This window comes from Bos javanicus, chromosome 15 (assembly GCF_032452875.1).
Source record: "Bos javanicus breed banteng chromosome 15, ARS-OSU_banteng_1.0, whole genome shotgun sequence".
Classification (NCBI taxonomy): Eukaryota; Metazoa; Chordata; class Mammalia; order Artiodactyla; family Bovidae; genus Bos; species Bos javanicus.
Window position 1 is genome coordinate 81310073 of NC_083882.1, and position 15042 is coordinate 81325114.

The following is a 15042-nucleotide window of genomic DNA, read 5'->3' on the forward strand; positions in this document are numbered from 1 at the left end:
ACTAGAGATGAGCCTTAGAGCTGAGTACACTGCTGCAGCTGCCTATTTCTGTCGTGTCCGACTCTGTGCGACCCCGTGGACTGCAGCCCGCCAAGCTCCTCTGTCCATGGGATTCTCCAGGCAAGGATACTGGAATGGGTCGCCATGCCCTCCTCCAGGGGGAATCTCCTGTCTTGCAGGCAGATTCTTTACCGCTGAGCCACCAAGGAAGCCCGGAGCTGACCCTAATGTCCTGCTAACAGTCCTGTCTGGCTTTATCAGCCATGGGGAGCATGTACACTGATGAGAACAGCTCAGGAAAAACACAGAAATGAAAGCCCGCCAGCTCGGCACTGTGGCCAGAAGTGTGGACTCTGCCCAGGTCAGCGGAGTGGACGTGGCAACCCACTGGAGTGCTCGGTTAGCCTTGGCTGCCTCCTGTATAAAACGGGGGCGTTATTCCTGTGGGTGGGTCGACGACCCCTCTGGCTGAGGGTGGCCGGGTCCCTCACGGCCAGCTTTCCCCACAGCGCTTGGGGTCACACAAGGCTCTGTGCCCTGCGAGCCCTCCGTTGATGGGGAAGCAGGCATCTTTCATTCGACTGCAGCTAAACAAGCCTCCTCCTGATGAACCACTTGCCCCCTCAGTGAACGCTCAGGTGGACCCTTGTGCTTAACAGCTGAGCAAACGCACGGTCTCCTTGGCTCCCCCTGGACTCAAGCTGGAAGGGAAACCCCTCCGTGCATAAAGCTGACGCTAGGAACCGGCCTCCGAACGGGACAGCAGTGGGTTAAAAACCATGTAGTCAGGGCTCCCCTGGTGGCCCAGTGGTTAAGATTCCACCTTGCAGTGCAAGGGACGCCAGTTCCATCCCTCATCGGGGAAGATTCCACAGGCCGCAGAGCAACTAAGCCCACGTGCGACAACTACCCAGCCCACGAGCTGCAGCTACTGCGTCCTGGAGTCCGCTCTCGGCAAGAGCGGACGTGCGATGGGACGCCCGGGGCTGCAACGAGCGAGGAGCTCCCCCTTGCCGAGACTCCAGGAACTGCAACTAGCGTGTTGCTCCCCCTTGCCGAGACTACAGGAAAGCCAGCAGTGACGATCCCAGCTCGGCCAAAAAAAACAAAGCGAAAGACCGTACAGTCAGATTTCTGGGGTGGAGAGGAGACTCTTCACTTTATGATTCATCAGTGGAAACGGAAAGGTTTTGCACCTAAATCTATACAAGTCTACGATTCAACCACTCCATCCCCAGAGTACTTAGTGGTAAGAGTCCCTCCTCCCCCGGCCCCCTCCTATCTGCTGCCCCCCAAGCAGGGCTCTGTGGGGGGTGGGGATTCGGGTTGGCTGCTCATCTGGCCGGGAAGGTGGCCTGAGTCTCTAAGATGGACCAACCGGTGGGACCAGGAACCCCCATCACGGAGCACTGGAGAGCTGGATTTTGAGTCTGCAAACGTAAATGCCTCTGGCTCCGGGGCAGAGAAAGGGGCTGGGGAAAGCACATCTGTGGCCAGTGGGTCCACACTCATAATGGCAGTCCCCTCCCCGTACACACACACGCAACCTAAGAAGGAAATCTTGGAAGCCATGAGCAAGTGCAAAATCGCAAAGAGGCTCTGGTCCCCCATCCATGAGGGGCGTCCATCCGTCACACAGAAAGCAGGCGGCTCAGAAGTCGGGTTAGGAGGGCCGGTCCACTCCAAACTGGAGGGTGAACTCTTGGGCCATCTGGTCAAACAGCTCTGGGTCCTGTGTCAGCTGCTCCGCGAGCTCCAGCCGAACAGGCTGTCCCGGCTCCGGTTGATTCACCAGCATGTTGAGGGCCTCCAAGACTGGGGAGAGAAGTCGGATCAGGACATCAGGAGGGACAGAAAAAACTCCTGGGAAGGAAGCGATGCTGCCCACTCCCAGATCCCCCTGAAACCCACACCAACCCACGCCTGAGGACGGCTCTACGAGCAAATCAGATGGCAGTCAGTGGTTTTCACACCGTGTCACAACCCCCGTCGCGGGGGTTGGTGAGATCAACATGGTTTCTGGGTTCTGTTCCCTTTTCAGCCAGAACCGCTCTGCTTTTGTTGCGTCTGACTCTCTGAGACCCTGAGGACTGCAGCACGCAGGCTCCTCTGTCTTCCACTATCTCCTGGAGTTTGCTCAAATTCATGTCCATGGAGACAGTAATAGGATTCCAAAATTTTTTTTATTTGGGGAAAAAGGGTTCTGAGGCTCAAGACTGGAAACCACTCCTGCCCCGTGGCTTGAAATCTTTCACGGGTGACTTCGGGAACTGGGCGGAGACAGTGTCCCCCTCCCCCCGTGCCCGTAGGCACACACACCAGCGTGCAGCCCTGGGCTCGGGGCGCTCTGCAGAGCTCTGGTGCTCACCAAGGACCACGCCTCCCTCTCTTCCCAGCACTCTTGTTTCCAGGGTTAAGAACTCCTGGGCTGATCCAGAGGTGGGATATTTTTAAAAAGCATTTATTTATTTATTTGGCCTTTCTGGGTCTTCATTATGGATCTTTAGTTGCGGCTTGTGGGATCTAGTCCCCTGACCAGGAATCAAATCTAGGCCCCCTGCATTGGGAGTGTGGAGTCTTAGCCACTGGACCACCAGGCAAGTCCCCAGAAACAGGACTGATCACATATTGATTACGTCCATAGACTAGGGCCACGGTGCCCGACATGTAGCTGCCAGCCATGTGTGGTCATCTTGATTTAAATTAATTGAAATTCACGACAATTAGCAAAGCAGTTCACGGTCACAACAGCCACACTTCAAGTGCTTGAAACCTACATGGGGCCAGCGTCTGCGGCATTGGACAGGGCTGCTATGGACCGACTCCATCACTGAAGAAAGTTCTGGTGAGCCGCGAGGTTCAGAGCCGGCCAAGGGAGGCCTCGAATCCCAGCTCTACCACCTGCCAGCTCAGGTAAGAGCTCAGCTCTCACACGCCTGTGTCCTGATGGGGCCGATGAGAGCACTATTTCAAGGGGCTTCTAGGAGGACTGAATGAGATTGGTGTGTTAAAAATGGCTGGTTGCCTGGGTTAGAAAGTTCAGGTTCTCAGTGGTGCAGGGACGTATGTGAGACCAAGTCCTCAAGAGCCACCCAGCTCCATTTTTGTATTCCTGAATTATGATTAATCCATTATAATTTCAATCGGTCATCCACGGATGTATACCAAAAATACCATATGGAAGAAAAAAGTGAATTTTTATGCTGGAGAGGGTGGGTGGAAGAGAAAACCCTCCCACATTGTTGGTGGGACAGGTAAATTGGTGAAGCCACTCTGGAAAACAGCATGAGGTTCCTTCAAAAACTAAAAGTAGAGTTGCCGAATGGTCCAGCAATCGCACCCTTGAGCATATACCCAGAGAAAACGCTAATTGAAAAAGCTCCGTGTACCCCAGCGTTCACAGCAGCACCATTTACAACAGACGAGACACGAGTGCAACCTAAATGTCCATCGACAGACAAGGGGATAAAGAAGATGTGGCAGACACGTACAGGGAAATACTGCTCAGCCACAAACAACAGTGAACAGAGGCCATCTGCAGCAATGTCCGGATAGACCCGGAGATCACCGTATCAAGTAAAGGAAGTGAAGGAAGTCAGGCAGAGCAGGACAAAGACCATATGATATCACTTACATGTGGAATCATAAAAACATACCAGTGAACTCATTTACAAAACAGAAGCAGACTTACAGACCTGGGGGAAAGCAGGAGAGGAGGGCTACGCCGGGAGTTTGCAGTGAGCAGATACAGACTGCCGTACGCAAAAGACGCAGACGGCAAGGCCCTGCTGTGCAGCCCGGGAACCTGTTCTCAGTGCCTTGTGATAAACAGCAGTGGAAAAGAGTATGAAAAGAATACATATACACGTGTATACCCGGATCACTTTGCTGTGGACCATAAACTAACACAACATTGTAAATGAACCATAAAAGTAAAGCCAAGTCGCTCAGTCGTGTCCGACTCTTTGCGACCGCATGGACTATATAGCCTGCCAGGCTCCTCTGTCCATGGGGTTTTCCAGGCAAGAATACAGGAGTGGGTGGCCATTTCCTTCCCTCAAAATTAACCATACTTCAGTAAAAAAAAAAAAAAAAAAAAAGTGAACTAAAAAGATACCGTGTGATGCTTTTAGTGCAGGGTCAGAGTGCCTAATGAAGCGATGCAGTTATCATTATTAGGCCCACCCCTTCGGCTGTCCTCACAGCATCGGACCTTGCCTCCATCACCAGTCACATCCACAACTGGGTATTTTTGCTTTGGCTCCATCCCTTCATTCTTTCTGGAGTTATTTCTCCACTGATCTCCAGTAGCACGTTGGGCACCTACTGACCTGGGGAGTTCCTCTTTCAGTATCCTATCATTCTGCCTTTTCACACTGTTCATGGGGTTCTCAAGGCAAGAATACTGAAGTGGTTTGCCAATCCCTTCTCCAGTGGACCACATTCTGTCAGCCCTCTCCACCATGACCCTTCCGTCTTAGGTGGCCCCACAAGGCATGGCTTAGTTTCACTGAGTTAGACAAGGGAATTCAACGAATTGTCACTCAGTCACGTCTGACTCTTTGCAACCCCATGGACTGTAGCCCACCAGGCTCCTCCGTCCATGGAATTTTCCAGGCAAGGACAGTGGAGTGGGTGGCCATGTCCTTCTCCAGGGGATCTTCCCGACCCAGGGATCAAACCCGGGTCTCCCGCGTTGCGGGCAGATTCTTTACCGTCTGAGCTACAGGGAAGCCCTAGTAGTCTCTTGCCTGGGAAACTCCACGGACAGAGGAGCCTGGGGCACAGTCCCTGGGGTCACAAAGGACTCCGAAGTAACCTAGCGACTGAGCGACAGTAAACAGGAGCAACCGACACAAAAGCGGTCCCGGGACTCCCCCTCCGACCCATTCAGTCCAGGGCCCCGTCCAGGGGGGCCCCCCACCTTGGCAGGTCCTGGTGCTGGCTTTCCAGTTCTTCTTGCTGATGATGGGCAGGCACACCCTCCCGTCCCTGTCCACGTTGGGGTGGTAGATCCCGGTGGTGAATTTCACCGTCGGGGGCTGGAACGGGTACTCCCTGGGGAAGCTGATGCACAGCCTGAAGGCCTTGAGGTTGTAGGGTGGCCTCTCCTGTGCGAGAGAAGGGGTCACGCTCTGGGCAGAGGCACAGCTGCCCTCCTCCCCCCAGGACCTGGGCCTGGTTTCCGCCCTCCCCACCCTGCCCCAGGGACCCAGGCTTCCTCTGCTCCACTCTAAGCAAGGACCGTGAATGCGGACACAGACTGCACGTGCATTCACTTAGCAACTGGGCTGTGGGTCAGAGCGCCCTGGCCTGGCATGCACACGAGTCAGATCCTGGCTTCTGCTGTGCGCCTGAGGGCCAGCTGCCTCCCACCCCTAAGCCTCAGTTTCCTCTCTTGAAAAATGGGTGCAATTTGACTGGAGGCATCCTCAGGACCACCTTAGCTTCTTTTTATTATATCGGTAATTAACATCTTTCCAGTTTCATTGAAAAATAACTGATACACATCACTAAACTTAAGGTGTTGAGCTTGCTGGTTGGATTCACATATGCTGTGAATTACCACAATAGGTTCAGCTGACACCCATCTTCTCATATAAAATAATGAAGAGAAAGAATAAGGAAAAAAATGTCCCCTTGTGATGAGAGCCTTTAGGATTTACTTTGTTGACCATTTTTCTAGGACGTGTCTGGTGGCCCAGTGGTTAGGAATCCGCCTGCCAGTGCAGGGGACATGGGTTCGATCCCTGGTCCAGGAAGATCCCATATGTCCTAGAGCGACTAAGCTCATGAAAGTGAAGTTGCTCAGTCGTGTTCAACTCTATGACCCCATGGACTGTAACCTGCCAGGCTCCTCTGTCCAGGGGATTTTCCAGGCAAGAGTACTGGAGTGGGTTGCCATTTCCTTCTCCAGAGGATCTTCCCGACCCAGGGATCGAACCTGGGTCTCCCGAATTGCAGGCAGATGTTTTACCGTCTGAGCCACCAGGGAAGTCAACTAAGCCCGTGCGCCACAAGTACTGAGTCTGTGCTCTAGAGCCCGGGAGCTGCAAATACCGAAGCCCTCTCGCCCTAGAGCCGTGCTCCACGACAAGAGAAGTCACTGCAGCGAGAAGCCTGAACACTGCAACTGGAGAGTAGCCTCTGCTCACTGCACCTAGGGAAAAGCCTTTGCAGCGACAGAGACCCAGCAAAGCCAAAAAAAAAAAAAATAGTTAAGAGGGTACATACTGTTATGGGTATTCTACCATCTTAAAACAACAGTTCGGAACTGGAGTGCCTAAGCGTTGCCAGGAGCCAGCAGAAGACCCTCTAGACTTGAGCAACTGGAAGGCTTTCCTGCATCCGCTCTGTGCTGCCTGCTGCTAAGGGCTTGACACGCATTAGCCCACGCAGCAGGGTGTAGGGGTTACGTGGTCTTCGGGCCACGTGGCTGGAGTGTGAGTCGTGGCTCTGTCAACCCCATGCCTGTGCGACCTTAGACGAGCAGCCGAACGTCTCTGTGCTCTCCTTACAGAAAGAGTCACAGCCTTCTCCACAGGGCTTGGGCAGCAATTAAATGAGTCAATTCACTTTTCTTTTAAGGTAATGAAAGAGTGCACCAGCTTTTCTTTTCTTTTCTTTCTTTCTTTTTTTTTTTTTTTTTTTTTTTTACTGTTTATTTATGTATTTGCTACACTGAGTCTTAGTTGCAACATGTGGAATCTAGTTCCCTGACCAGGGATGGAACCCAGGTGCCCTGCACTGGGAGCACAGAGTCTTAGCCGCCGGACCCCCAGAGAAGTCCTGCGCTGATTCACGTTAGGGATCTAGAACATGGCCAGGCACATGGCGAGCACTCCATATGTGTCAGCTATTAGGGTAAGTATTTTGAGAACTCATAGTATTAGCATCAGGATTTCCAGATGAAACAAGTTCAGTGCATACAAGTAACCTGCCCAGGGTCACAGCGACACTGCCCAGATGGGGATTCAGCACGGTCGATTGGACTGTTCCACATGGGAGCAGTAATCCACACCCCTAGTGGGGGGACCCCGGGGCTCGGATGACCCCAGCACAGCGCACAGGGGCCTCCAGGCTGTTGCAAAAGCTCCAAACCCTTTCAAAACTTTCGTGGCACAGAAGGCAGGAGGATGACCGTCAGGATGACATACGTGGAACCTCCCTGGTGGCTAAGACTCCGTGCTCCCAAAGCAGGGGCCCGCGTTCGATCCCTGGTCAGGGAGCCGGATCCCACAGGCCGCAACTCAGACCTGGTGCAGCCAAATAAATAAACCTTTTGAAAAAAGAGTCAAGGTTTTAAGAAATTTCCTCTTCTTGAGCAGAAGGCAGAAAGGAAGCTGTGGTAGTCATGGGTATGTCTGAGCAAATGCTGGACAGATAAAGAAAATGTGTTCTCGATAACGTGCAGAGGCTGGGGCTGGGACACAGACGCAAGACCAAGGGTGAGGCCTCAGCAAAGGGGGGCTCTAGGGCACTCGGGTTTCAGCAGTCGTGGCAGGTGGGCTCCGGCATTGTGGACCCAGGCTCTGGACCACAGGCTCAATGGAGTGGTGCACGGGCTTGGTTGCTCCGGCTATGTGGGATCTTCCCGAGTCGGGGATTGAACCCATGTCTCCTGCACTGGCAGGCAGATTCTTTACCACTAAGTCAACAAGGAAGCCTTTTTTTTTTTTTTATGCTCTTTGTCTGCTGAAGCTTCCAAGATGAGCTCAGTAGCTACTGGCTTGAAGAAGGGGTCTCCAACTAAGTCCAAAAGCCTTTTAGCCTCTTCATCAGTTGGCCTGGACCTCAGAAGCAATCAATGTAGAGAGAGACACCCCCGTCTGCCAATGATCATCTCCAGTGAAAAAAGAATTCCATGACTTCCCTGATGGGCCAGTGGCTAGGACTCCACCTGCCAGTGCCGGGGACCCAGGTTCATCGCTGGCCCGGGAAGATCCCATACGCTGTGGGGCAGCTAAGGCAGTGTGCCGGTCATGGAGCCCGCGCTCCAGAATGAGAGAAGCCACCCCACTGAGAAGCCTCGGCACCCAACTAGAGATTGGTTCCCAGCCGCAACTAGAGAGAGCCCGTGTGCAGCAACGAAGACCCGGTGCAGCCAAAAATAAGAAGAAAGGATTCTCAGGCAGGGAACGTCCTCGCCCAGTCTAGCCCTCCCTGCCCCGGCCCCTGCCCTAAGTGGTCCAGCCCCAGCAGGGCCCCCGGACACTCACAGGCAGCAGGAGCGCGTGCCACACCAGCACGTTGTCCTCCTCGCTGCACAGGTTCCGCAGGTACTTGGGAAGCTCCTTCTGCAGGTCTTCCAGCTCCTGTAGGGGCACAGAGCGGGCAGCTGGCCGAGTCTCCCCTCCTCCGGCACCCTCCCCACCGCCCCCCACAGCAGACGGTCCCCAGTTCCAAGCAGGACAGAAGCCGGCATTCACTGCGCACTCAGAGTGTGTCTGGCCCGGTGCTCAGGGCCTTTAGTGAATCGCCGGATTTTAGCTTCACTCCAGCTCGGTAGGTACCAGGTGGAGGATGATGCAGATCACCAGGTCTAGATATTATAACCTGGGAGTAAACCTCTTGGGGCTTCCCCGGTGGCTCAGTGAAGAATCAGCCTTGGAATGCAAGGGACCCAGTTCGATCCCTGGGTGGGAAAGGTCCTCTGGAGAAAGAAAGGGCAACCCGCTCCACTATTCTTGCCTGGAGAATCCCATGGACAGAGGAGCCTGGTGGGTTACAGTCCACGGGGTTGCAGAGTCAGGCATGACTGAGCGACTAAATAACAACATCACAGCTCTCTGAAGAGTCTTTTCTGCAGAACCCAAGGTGCTTCACGTCTGTCCTCTGGCTCTCTTCTAGGGAGCCACGAAGCCCTGCCTCCCTCTACCCACTGGCGAGCAGCATGGCCACACGCCCTCACCGTGCTCGGGGCAGGGCGGGCGGGCAGCAGAGACGCCAGCCTGTCCCCGTCAGACTGCCCCAGAGCAGGCCTGGGGAGGGGGCACCGCTCAGGCAGACGGCAGCAGAGGAGAACGCCACACGGCAAGCAGGGAAACCAGAGGAAAAGCGATGACTCGCCTTCCCAGGAAGGCAGCCCGTCTCCTGAGCACCACTGAGCTCTCCCAACAGCGTCCTCCACGGACAGGTCACTAGGGCACAGGCCCGCCCTCGAGAGCTTCACTGGACGCTGTGATTCCATGAATAAAGTGTGGATGCGTAATAGGAGGGGAAACGGAAAGGTGGTCGCCGAGTCGTGAAAGACGCCGGGATTCTTGGCCTCCGGAGGAGACCAAGTTCAATCCCAGGCCTGTGACGAGGCTTGATTGCTCAGAGCTTTTGTGTCATAAAGTTTTATTAAAGCACGAAAAGAGAAAGCTTCTGACATAGACATCGGAAGGGGGCAGAAAGAGTGCCGCCCTGCTAGCCTTCACAGCATGGTACACTCTATCGGCAGGCCGCTAACTAGAGACAGGAGATGTCTCAGACCTCGGAGTGGCACAGGCCCCTCACCCACAGGTGCGTTCTGAGATGACCTTGGCACCAGGCCCCTCACCCACAGGTGCGTTCTGAGATGACCTTGGCACCAGGCCCCTCACCCACAGGTGCGTTCTGAGATGACCTTGGCACCAGGTGAGTCATCCCGGGCCATAAAGCAATTGACATGAATGCTGAAGAAACACAGGTTTCCAAGGAAATATATAGTTTCATTAACATCAACGAGGAAAACAATGCACGAGTAAAACACACAGGTTTGTCGAGCCCTTATCGGTTCTGAGTCTTAAGCTGAACCGACTTGAAGACAGACAGAGTCCAGGGTAAATACACAGGTCGTTAACATAGCATAAGACAAACATTTCCATAAGAAAATGCATTGGTAAACTCAAGGTTTGCGAAAAGTTAACTTCAGGTGGAGCCAGGGATCGTCATGGCAACACAGAATTTTAAGAAAAACCTCCTTTTAAATTTAGAGGATGGAAAATATAGAGAAAAATATAGAGAAGGGAAAAAAATCCCACACTTGTTTGTTTGTTTCCTCCTGTGGCTTAAGAGAGCGATAAAAAAACGTCTGACGCTTGCAGCCTGCTTCCTCCGTTTGGAGACCCCTGGCCTTCCTGCCTGTTACCCTCTCAAAAGGAGAAGAGAGGAGAGGGGAGGGCGTGGGGAGCAGGAAAGCCTCACAGCGGTGACACTGAGCTGGGCCCTGCAGCATGAACAGGAGTCCGCCTGCAGAGAGCTGGCGAAGCCCCAGGGCACAGGGCCCAGTTAGAGCAGATGTGCACAGCGTGTCCCGTGCAAAGTTCACAGTTGTTACGGGAAAAGGATTCCACAGTCAAGCACGTTGGGAAACACTAGGCTAAACCGAGTTCTTCCCTGAGGGACTTTCCAAAGCCGTTAACACTCTGCTGTACGTTGCCGTGCTCGGCGATGTGCGCCCCAGTGTGCAGCACATCTCAGAGTCAGTATTAGACCAAGGACTCCCGCTCTCCAATTGGGGTTCTTTTCGTGGGACAACTGACCTTTTCAAAAATGTATTTTCTTTTCTTTAAAGAAGTTTTTTTTTTAATTGAAGTATAGTTGCTGGGCAATATTATATGTTATGATATAGTGATTCACAATTTCTAAAGGTTATACTCTGTCTATAGTGATTATAAAATATTGGCTATATTCCCCATATTGTACAGTATATATATCCTTGTGGCTTATCTTATACTTAATAGTTTGTACCTCTTACCCCCTACTCAACGCTGCCCCTCCCTTCTTCCTCTCCCCTTGGCAATAGACCTTAAAAAAAAATAGATAAAAAGACATTTAGGGAATTCTCTGGCTGTCCAGTGGTTAGGACTCCACGCCTTCACAGAGTTTGATCCCTGGCGAGGGAACTAAGATCCTGTAAGCCACATGACACAGCCAAAAAATAAATAAATGTATTTAAAAAGAGACATTCAAGGGCAGGTCATATTTTTCTGGAACACTGAATGGGTGTAAACCAGAGGTTCTCAACCGGGGCGTTCCTTTATCTACCCGCCCCTAGCACTTCTGGCAATGTCTAGACCCAGAAAAGCATCTATTTCTGCTTTATTGACTATGCCAAAGCTTTTGACTGTGTGGGTCACAGCAGACTGTGGAAAATTCTGAAAGAGATGGGAATACCAGACCACCTGACCTGCCTCTTGAGAAACCTACATGCAGGTCAGGAAGCAACAGTTAGAACTGGACATGGAACAACAGACTGGTTCCAAATAGGAAAAGGAGTACGTCAAGGCTGTATATTGTCACCCTGCTTATTTAACTTCTATGCAGAGTGCATCATGAGAAACGCTGGGCTGGAGGAAGCACAAGCTGGAATCAAGATTGCCGGGAGAAATATCAATAACCTCAGATATGCAGATGACACCACCCTTATGGCAGAAAGTGAAGAGGAACTAAAGAGCCTCTTGATGAAAGTGAAAGAGGAGAGTGAAAAAGTTGGCTTAAAGCTCAACATTTAGAAAACGAAGATCATGGCATCTGGTCCCATCACTTCATGGGAAATTGATGGGGAAACTGTGGAAACAGTGTCAGACTTTATTTTGGGGGGCTCCAAAATCACTGTAGATGGTGATTGCAGCCATGAAATTAAAAGACGCTTACTCCTTGGAAGGAAAGTTATGACCAACCTAGATAGCATATTCAAAAGCAGAGACATTACTTTGCCAACAAAGGTCCGTCTAGTCAAGGCTATGGTTTTTCCTCTGGTCATGTATGGGTGTGAGAGTTGGATTGTGAAGAAAGCTGAGCGCCGAAGAATTGATGCTTTTGAACTGTGGTGTTGGAGAAGACTCTTGAGAGTCCCTTGGACTGCAAGGAGATCCAACCAGTCCATTCTAAAGGAGATCGGTCCTGGGTGTTCTTTGGAAGGAATGATAGATACTAAAGCTGAAACTCCAGTACTTTGGCCACCTCATGAGAAGAGTTGACTCATTGGAAAAGACTCTGATGCTGGGAGGGATTGGGGGCAGGAGGAGAAGGGGACGACAGAGGATGAGATGGCTGGATGGCATCACCGACTCGATGGATGTGAGTCTGAGTGAATTCTGGGAGTTGGTGATGGACAGGGAGGCCTGGCGTGCTGCGATTCATGGGGTCGGACACGGCTGAGGGACGGAACCGAACTGAACTGAACTGAGACCCCTTTCCGGCTGCCACATGTGGAGGAGTGCTGCTCCGTCCAGTGGGTAGAGACCGGGGGTGTGATAACATCCTTCAGAAAATGACTCAACGTCAAGTATCAGTGGCGACAAAGTTGTGAAACTCTGGTATAAACAAAGGCAGAGAGAAAGGTCCCCAAAGACGGTCCACAGCTGGGGGAACCCTTCACACTGTGCCCCTGCTATACTTTCTCTGAGCCCCAAAATATAAGCACACCCTTATCCCCTGTTTCTTATCCTTCTACACTCCACCTCTGTTCATGCCAACAAAGGGCCCAGAGTCTATGATCCCTCATTGATCTGCTACCCCAAACTAGAAGCATCTGCTGCTACCAGTTCCAGGATCGTCTGTGACTCCTGAGCAACAAGGAAGCCCCACAGTGCACAGAAAAGCCCTGGAAGAGACATTTTCCCAACTTTACCAAAACTGAAGGAACTTGGACTTTACCTGTCATACATGAGTTCTGTCAAGACTTTTGCAAAGCCTGGAGGTGTTGAAACCCACAGCTGTCTCAACAGCTGTGTTGAGACACAGCTGTTCCCCAAGGCCTGCTAGAAATCACCTGACTCAGAGGAACAGAAAATGAAAATAGAGAAGCCGCTGAAAGAACCTCTGGCTTGGAGCCTCACCAACCTGGACTCAAATCCCAGCCCCATCACTGCCTGCCGGGTGACCCAGGACAATCAATTTAGTCTTTGTGAGCCTCAACTTCCCCATCTGTAAAATGGGGTAGAGGACTCATCTCACAGGGTTGCTGAAATGACCGCTGTAAACTACCTGCCATTTAATGGTGCCGGGGAGACACAGGCTGGCTCCCAGCTTTCCTGCTTGGTGGGAAAAACTCTCTGCCTCATCGCTGCCAAACCTCCAGAGTTCAGTCCTTTGGGGCTGAGCCTTCTCTGTGCCCCAACCTGTGATCATTTTCTTCCCAGAGGCTGAGGGTAGCACCTCCTGTTCACCCTCCTCATGCCTGCACACAGGAGGGGCACTTTTGAGAGACTCAAAGCCTCAGGGGTGTCAGACCCACCTCCCCAGAATTGCTCCACCGTCAGGGAGATTCTTTACCAGCTGAGCCACCAGGGAATACTCCCCCACCTTCCCCATCTATCTCCAATCCCAGCCACACCCCAGTCCCCCAAACACCTTGGGTTTTCCCACCTCCTGGGGAAAATCCCTCCCTCACCATCCTTCCCGACCTCACTTCAAAATTGTGTCCCTGATCAGAAAAAAGATAGACTTTTTTCATTTTCTCTGCCTCCGTACTTCCTAGAGCAGGAACCAGCGTATGGGAGGCGTTCAACAACATCTGTAGACCAAATGAACTCACACCATCTACTCCAGGTAACCTCCTGGGTTCGCCCTGGCAGCTTTTCTTCCGGAGAAAACCCTGAGAACTTTGCTCTCAACTCCTACTCAGCGGCCCATACTTCTTGGGACTTTTTTTTTTCTGAGCGCGGCGGGGAGGGGGAGGGGGCGGGCGGGTCGCGGAGGTGTCGCTGCACGACCTGAGGGATCTTAGTTCCCCGACTGGGGATCCAGCCGTGCCCCCTCCAGTGGAAGTCCTAACCACTGGACCGCCAGGGACGTCCCCCTTCTCCGGGCTCTAAAGTGGGCACCAAAGCACGGGGGCCCTGGTTATCTCTGCTTAAGAGGCACCTGCCACCACAGCGCCTGGCTGCAGGAAGACGCCAAGGAACCAACCAACCCTTCCCGCACCTAAAACTGAAAGCCGCTCAGTCGTGTCCGACTCTTTGCGACCCCGTGGACTATACAGTCCATGGGATTCTCCAGGCCAGAAGACTGGAGTGGGTAGCCTTTCCCTCCTCCAGGGGATCTTCCCAACCCAGGAGTCGAACCCAGGTCTCCCGCTTTGCTGGCGGACTCTTTCCCAGCTGAGCCCCCGGGGAAGCCCCGCACCCGGGACGCAGGTAACTGTCACAGTTTCTGGCAGGAGAAATGAAACTGAAACCGATTCGGGGGAGGCGGCTCATCCCCCAGCACAGCTCAGAGAGCCGGCGACACCCCCGTCCATGTCCTCCCACCCCCCGAAACTGCAGCCCCTCTCGCAGCCCCACTGGTCCTCGGGGAGGGGGTAGGGACGCAGGGATCAGCGGCCCCGGATCCCCTAAACGGGCTCGGGGAGCAGAGGGCGGGATGCGACGAGCGGGGGCCCGGGAAGGCGCGCGGAGCCGCGCGGGAGGGGTTACCTTCGCCACCCGCTTGCTCGCCGTCATCTTAGAACCGAGAGCGGGGCTCCGGGGGACTCGCCAGACTCTGGAGCGGCCTGCGGGCTCGCGCGCCCTGCCCCTGGGCCGCGCCCCCAAGGGCCCCGCCCGCGCTCCGCTCCGCCCACCGCGGCCGCGGGGCCACCGAGGAGCGGGGCGCGCCCGGGCCCCGATGGGCTCCGGAGCCGGGAGCTCGAGCGCTTTCTTGTCTAAAGCCCGGCGGGCCTGGGAGCGCGCGGCATCGCGGGGCGCCGGGCACCGGGCAGCGAGCACTCGCGGGGCGCGGGGCCTCGGCCTCCGCCCGAGGCCGCGCCGGGCTCCACCCCCGTCTCCAGCCCGCTCTGCCCCAGACGCGCGCGCGCCCCGAGTAAACACGAGATCCTCGCCGTGCACGCGCAGCTCCCCGACCGGCCGCCTGGGGTCCCCACCGTCAGACCGGCGCCCTGAGCCCCTCCAGCGGATTCCCGGAGCCCCCCCTGGGCAAACCATTAACCCTCTCTGGCCCCGTGTCCCAACTCTACAAATGGCTGCGAGACACCGGAGACGATGTCCGCCCCCAGGGCCCTCCCCTGGGAGCTTGGGGTCCTTTGTGCTGTCCCGCACTGGGTAGGGGAGGCAGCCTCCCCCACGTGACCGC

General features: G+C 54.0%; 1 protein-coding gene across 1 annotated transcript; it reads right to left on the bottom strand.

Annotated features, from left to right (window-relative positions):
- Window positions 1-1126: 1126 nt before the first annotated feature.
- UBE2L6 (ubiquitin conjugating enzyme E2 L6) lies at window positions 1127-14623 on the bottom strand. The gene is made up of 4 exons (XM_061381544.1): window positions 14388-14623; window positions 8220-8315; window positions 4925-5111; window positions 1127-1815 (listed from the first exon to the last, which is right to left on the bottom strand). Exons 1-4 carry the CDS (start codon window positions 14412-14414, stop codon window positions 1664-1666), a joined length of 462 nt encoding a protein of 153 aa, XP_061237528.1. The 5' UTR covers window positions 14415-14623; the 3' UTR covers window positions 1127-1663.
- Between the last annotated feature and the right edge of the window lie 419 nt (window positions 14624-15042).